The sequence below is a fragment of the Glossina fuscipes genome, unplaced genomic scaffold, assembly GCF_014805625.2.
Source record: "Glossina fuscipes isolate IAEA_lab_2018 unplaced genomic scaffold, Yale_Gfus_2 1, whole genome shotgun sequence".
Classification (NCBI taxonomy): domain Eukaryota; kingdom Metazoa; phylum Arthropoda; class Insecta; order Diptera; family Glossinidae; genus Glossina; species Glossina fuscipes.
Genome location: NW_023998415.1, coordinates 5,330,512 through 5,337,712, shown reverse-complemented (window position 1 = coordinate 5,337,712; position 7,201 = coordinate 5,330,512). Strand labels below are relative to the sequence as shown.

Sequence of the window (7,201 nt, the reverse complement as noted above, 5' to 3'; positions counted from 1 at the left end):
TTAAATGATAAACTATTGAATAATCTTTAATTCATCATATTTTTTATTATTTTGACAGCTTTATATAATGAGTCTTCGCTATTGATGCCCTAACCTTAACATTGGCTATACTTTGAATGACTGTCTGACAACACTCGATTTAACAAAAACAAAAATAATTTTGATTTATCATTGAAAACAAAATCAATAAATTTCGAATACTTAAAATAACTGTCATGCATATACTATAAGTAGTGATTCTTTTAATCACATAAAAAAATTTTATCAAATTTAAATAAAAATTTTAGAAAACTGTGCAAATCATTGCATAGGTGTATATGAAAAATATCGAAAAAAGACAAATTGCAGGAGGTGGTTTCATTAAATCTTCCAAGTGTAAGCTCTTACCGAAACTGCACTGTAACCGCTTCGGTTGTCAATGTTGAAACATTTCAGAATTTTAAACTTCTTTCTCTATTGATTCTTAAAATAATAAGAATCAATTGAAAATTCCACTTCTTCCGTTTATGCGTTTCGACCCATTAATTAGTTCTACCAATAGCGATAACAACACTTTTCGTTGACAACAAATTTTATTTATTTCAAAGCGTAATCAGATAATTGAATTGTTCTCACGAAGAAACGCTCGGCTTTTCATAATCATTCCTATTTCGTAATTTGCTTGACTGAAACCTAAATTGTTGCAGCTGCAAAATTTGCTGCAAAAAGATGTGAAAACTTATGTAGTTAGCAAGGAGAGCAAAAGATACAATCGTGATATTCATCATATCATATACTGTCGCATGTAACAAAGGACTTCTAACCTAGTTCCATATCAATTATCCAGTAAGTATATCAACTCATTTCTATATAAAAACAAAATTGAGCAAAAATTTATTTAAAATGCTTTCAAAAATTTTTATTAAAAATATCATCAAGTTTTCAAATAACTGCAAGTATTATAAAATCTTTAAAAATATTTATGTAGAATTTTTAATTTTGTTAAGAACTCGTTTTGATGCTCTGTGAAAGTTTTGCCTTCAATTCAATTGCCTTCAGTTCCACTTCCCTAAAGACTAGAAAATTGATTTTTAACATACATTGTGTTCATATTTGTTTCGTCTGTGTTTCAGTTTTCCTCTTTTCTTTGTTTTATCGTTCGCTTCAGATTTTCATTTTGCTAAAAAGTTTCATGAGATTAAAAACTTTAAGAATTATTCTTATCAAGTTTAACGAATTACTTAATAAATACGTTTTTAAATCTTTCCAGTTATTAAGCATTTATGTGGTTCATTACAATACGGAATATTTATTATACGGTATAAGTGTTTAATTAATTTTTATCCCATCGCCACTTATATCATTACATTTTTATATCGTATAAAATATATTATATATAAAGGCTTTTGAAATTTATTAAAATATATTGTCACTCGAAGAATTTATCAATAACTTAACTTAAATGCATTGAAAATGAGATTGTGTAGAAAACCATTGCAGTGGCTAAGACAATTATGCAATAAGAAGTAAAGGTAGTTTAGCAAAGTTTACATGAATCTCGGCAATCGAAATAACAGCAGAAGCAGCAAACAAAATATACTGAGTAGGATTAAAAGCAATAGTGCAGATTATTAGAAGTATTAGGAATTAGAAATATTATCTGTGCCTTTATGAGAATCCCATATTTGATAAAATGAGTCTGCATGAAAACTAATCAACTTTCTATGAAACCACAAACGATGCAGCTGACGACTGGCGAAGAGGTTAACAACAATTCATACAGCATTTCACTGACAAAAAGGGATTACCATTAAAGTGTCAAAATGAACTTTGGTTCTGGTAACTTGCTTCTATATAAGCAAAATATTTGCGGAAGATAAAGTCGGCCGAGTGAAGAGAGTTGAATCGTAATATTCAAAGGGACAAGCCCATAAAAAGTATTACAAATATTAGTTACCGTAAATAGTTTGTAAATAGAGATCATAAGAACTATAAACGAAACCTATTCTATTCTAAAAATCACGACTCAAACAAATCCGATAAATACAAATAATCTCGCAAAACATCATTTTACGTTACAATGAATTCATAAAACTTAGCGACTCGCTGAAACCTCCTTTCAGACAATTAAGCCGAAAAAAAGAGAGAAAATTTAAAAGAAAAGTATATTTAAAATTGTGAGGGCATAAGTTGCCCCTTCTCTGGGGCTGAGGTAGCTCAGCGGCCCAGGAATTTAGTCACAAGAAATTTATAGTATTATTCGGTATAATATTCATCACTTTATTCTCTGATACTTCACGTTACTTCGCAATAATAATCAAAAATACGAACAGTCCGTATTTACTGGGCGAGACGTCTCGTCGCGCTCGCCGCTCGCGACCGACTCCCCTCAAGTAAACTTACTAACTTTTACTTACTCATTAATCTACCTTAGCTCTACTCTTATCCTACTCTTAGTCCTATTCTTATCTTACTTACTCTTAGTCTTACTGTTATCCTACTTGATCTCTAACTTATTTTCCAACTCATTTTCTAACTTGTTCCCTATGTTATGCTAGCACTCTCCCCCCACCAGAGATGGAGAAACTGGGAAGCCAAAACGAGGACCGACTTTGGCTCCTCACAAAATTTTTGAAGTTTTACTTTATTTATCGAAAAATGCTTATGCAAATGACTTCAAACTTCTTGATTTATATCCGGATGTTGTTGTCAAATTTTTCGGTTTCGTGAACCAACAGTTGGTCGCCTTCTGCGCGACATTTGTCTTTAATATTATAATAATTTTTCCGTTCATACGTTAGATATTTATTCATTTGTCCTTCAAAAACAAGCTCAGCAAGGCAGCTAACGAATGAAAATCAAAATTATTACATCTTAAGATTTTTATTTATAGAGCCACAATAAATATTATAACTAAATTTGATTATAATCGGTCCAATGAAACAAAAGTTAGATTATAGCTCCATCTAATCACATATCGCAGCTTTCTTAAGTCCAGTCGATTGTTATGTATGAGCTTCACTCCAATCGAATGCAAATAGTTTGGTTTTTTTTACAATGACATATGTATTGCCTACATCAAGTTTTGTATATACATAATCGATTATCACCAGCGAACATATATACCTGTAATATCTATTTCCGTATGATGTTATTTATGCGACTTTTCTTGTAGACAGGATGATAAACCATGCGTTTGAGCACAGATGTGCCGAAGCCCTCACCTCCTCGTGGTGATCCATGGAAACAGTCTTGACAGACGAAGAAGAGTTGAAGGCTTCGACTATCTACAAGTTAGACACAAATTTTCTGAAAGATAGCTTATGGCTATACTGGAAGAAGCACTCTTTTCTCATACACTGTTACTAAGAAAGAAATACTAACCAAACCAGCTGGTAACTGGTTATGTAAAATACGTTGATATAGTAATAGGCCAGAGCAAGACACTGCCCGCCATGTCAATTGTAACACCCGATGCTAATATATCTTGAAGAATGGTAGTCCAACGTTGGCTAACGGGGATTGTACGGATAATCCAAAGCCAAAAGTGACTAGGTTGCGTAAAATAAGGCTAAAGGCTTTATAGTCTAAGTTGAAGCTCCACGGTGGGTGAGGAGCGCACTCACTATGTCACGAGTACCTACGGGTGGAGGTGACAACATTAGTTTACTGCAGATTGGTGCTTGCCAAGATCCTTCGGGGAAAAGCTTGCTTACTTACATACATGTCGAAACCGCGGTGGAAGCTTGTATGTCCAGTCCCCAGTTTGGACGCAGCAATTAACCAATGTATAAGTCCTACCTGCTGGGTACGGCTCTTCGGGGGTTATCGTGGTGGGGGTTGCGGTTTCTTTCATTCCAAAAGCGAATAATTAGAGGTAAATATAAACCTTAACATCTGCCAGGGTGGGTATATTGAGCCATACACAATAAACACAACTGGATTCTCCAGTGTGGTTTAAGCCCCTAGTTTATAGGGATTGTCTAGCTCTCTAAAGGGCGGCGGTTACGCAAAATTTATCCATGTATCATCGGGCATCGTGGGCTTAAGCCGACAGGGTATGTAGCCACGTTAAACCAACAAGGACATTTGTACACGGGATGGATTTTATAACGATCTTATTGAAATGATTAACGGCGAAACTGTAAATGACGGTGAAATTTCCAATAACAATTTTCTCTTATTTGTTATACATATCTGACCAGTCACTCAAGGAATGCCCCCTATACACCAAAAGATCTACGGAGGTGATGATCGCTGTCTGGCGACTGAGTGCCTAAGCGCGAACTGTTATGCCTTTCGGCGACAGTCCGTTCATCATAGCTAGGGCGAGGTAAGTTCTATCGCGCTAGAAATTTGAAACCACAAACACTGGCTTGATTATCGCTATTCTTGTCACTCTGCTGCTCATATGTATTTAACAATTAAGAAGACGGAGAAGAAAAATTGGACTTGGGATTTAAAGCCACGAATGCTGGCTTAATTGTCGCTATTCCTATCTACTCGGCTACGCAAGCCAACTTAATGGATCATAAAAATAGAGAAGAAGAATCGGATAAAATATATGCGGGAATTAAGTGTTGCAGCAAAACGTTTTCTTGACATATATTAAAAAGTTCAAAATTGGAACAAGAGCTGTGATCATTTATGTCTCTTGCTATCACGACCGACTTGGCAAACAACTATCAACGACTACATGGTAACAAAAAGTGACTCAACTCTAATATCTTCAAGTGACGCAAGCGATTATGAACCAGATCATCGCAAGAACATTGGCGTGCTCTATGGAAGAACAAATAATTGCAACATTGTTATGCAAAAAATAAAGAAAGATAGCCCTTTGTAAAAAATAAAGAAAGATAGCCCTATGTAAAAAGCTTTATTTAATTTATGATTATTTCATTTATTAATCAGTTTATGCAAAGTCTTTTTGTTATGTTATTACACGCCACATGATATTATGCTTATAAAGGTTATAATTGAATAAATCCACGCTCTACGCTCAGTATCAGATTTCTTATGCTATAGGTTATGCTTATAGTAATTTGTTTATGTCTATCTTCATCATTTTTTTTTTCCCAAGGTTAATTGTACATTGATTAGGAAACTGCAAAAGGAATCAAAAGGTACTACCTAAGCGCAGACTAAGCAACAGCCTTTTTCTCATTTTCTTTCTATATATATGAAATTAAATACTTATGGAGTATCATGTCTAAGGCTTGAGTAAATCAAAAGACTTTCTCTTACATATATCTTCGTATCTAGACAACGTGTCTAAATAACGTCTTCCTAAAACATTAATATACATAATGTTTAATAATTTTTTTTATGTGCGAATATATGTACACGTGCATCGTCACTAAATCTTTCTACGTAATTAACACGAATTTATTAAATGGAATGTCAACTTATTGAAGGTAATCTTTAATAATTTAAATTATATTTCTAACTGTAGAGAAACATACGTACGAATTTAATATGCAATCCAAAAATGAAAACATATATCTTATATATATAATAATATAAAAAATTATTTCCAATTTTTGAAAATCCAATAGTTAGGGTATGGCTGCGAATCGGTTTGTTGTACTAACTAAAGTTGAGTAACTAACAAAACAAATATGCTTTTATGCACACTTTTATGCAATAGCATATTATCATCTTTGGGTGCATCATGTACCCTATTCGGTCTATTTTAGAATATTTTGTTTTTTGACGTGTAACGTGATGAGAGAAATATGTTTACTGAGTTGCAGTTTTAGTAAATAGTGTCAAAAATTTATGCAGATGCTTGTTAAGAGGAATGATAGACCAAATGCATGTCTAAACATTTATCTTCTTTAATAGAGAAGGTTAATCATAATATAAAGACAATCTTTCGTCAAAAATCTCTTATAACGCAATGTTTGCAAAGTTTTTAACTACTTCTGATATTTATTTAGGCATAGAAATAAATTCAAAGACTAAAGTCTTAAAGCACTAGCATATAAGGCTATCGACTTTATTGCAAAACTCTAGCGGACTTGATTTATTATAACTCTAATCTTATCACTCGTACGCAAATCTATATCAATCTCAGCGATCCAAGCAGATATTTCACTTATCTTCGACCTAAAATCCATTCTAAGAGCCATCGTGATTGTAATTGGTATTCTTTGAAAATCCGGTCAACAAAAAACGGAAAACAGAAATAGTATAAAAAGCCGCTCTTTAAGAAGGAGCTTTACCCGAAATTTAACCTCCGTTCATTTTTTCAGTTCAAAATCATCATACTAAAGTGTCCAAAATGTAAAATCAATTTATTTTTTTCGTTTTTAAATCTACTTATTATTCCAATCGTATTCCATCCTGTTCAATGTAATCTTGAAACTTCAAGAATATTCCTTGTTAATAGTTTGACCCGATAGAAAATATTGATAGTGCATCACGATAATCGCCGAGTAACCGAGTAACATGGTGCCATTTTTTCAGTCTTAGCTCACCTTTTGCCCGATATTCGCTTGATTGATCGATTGTTTCCGGGTCGTATAAGTGGATCGAAGTCTCATTTCGTATCGTTAAGCAAACAAAATTGAAAGCATCTTCTTCGCTCCTAGTCACACCTTTTAAAAATCGGAAAAAATAGACTTTGTGTCGCACAAGGCTAAGCACAGATGAAATGCTAATCTCGTTTCTGATATGAAATCTGCTCCAGATTTCTACCACAGTGCTAGTAATATATACTCAAGATATACTCAAGCCCGTTAGCTTGTATATTAGTCTTACCTTTTGTTCGCGAGTATTTGTATATGTGTTGACATTTCTTCTTTCTTTCTTTTTTTCACAGTAGGCTGCGAAATCGCTCAACAACTAGGACTAATGTGAGTTGGAATCTTTTATCGATCAAGAATTAGCTAGATTTCTGGTTATTTTTTTTTTTTTTTATTAAGTATGTTAACTGGATAAATATTTAATACAAACAATAACATATTGTTATAATATGTATATATGTGTATATACTTTTGGATGCAATGTCAAATAAAAAAAAACAATTTTTTTTCTGTATTAATTCGATTACCCCAAAGTATTTTAGACGGCAAATACACCTAAACGGTCAGTCAACTATCTAAAGATTCAATTAATATGTGCGTCATAAGGATACGCATAAGTTGTCTTACCTACGGTGCAGATAGTAAAATATGAAAAAAAGACAGAATTAAAACCTATAACAAAATACAGAATC

The 7,201-nt window shown here is 33.1% G+C and overlaps 1 protein-coding gene across 1 annotated transcript in view; it reads right to left on the bottom strand.

Moving 5' to 3' along the window:
* LOC119632179 overlaps window positions 1-6,527 on the bottom strand; it is an 8,511-nt gene extending 1,984 nt beyond the window's left edge. The window contains exon 1 of the mRNA XM_038024974.1: window positions 6,462-6,527. Within this exon, the coding sequence (XP_037880902.1) occupies window positions 6,462-6,527 (66 nt within the window). The remainder of the gene's footprint in view (window positions 1-6,461) is intronic.
* Between the last annotated feature and the right edge of the window lie 674 nt (window positions 6,528-7,201).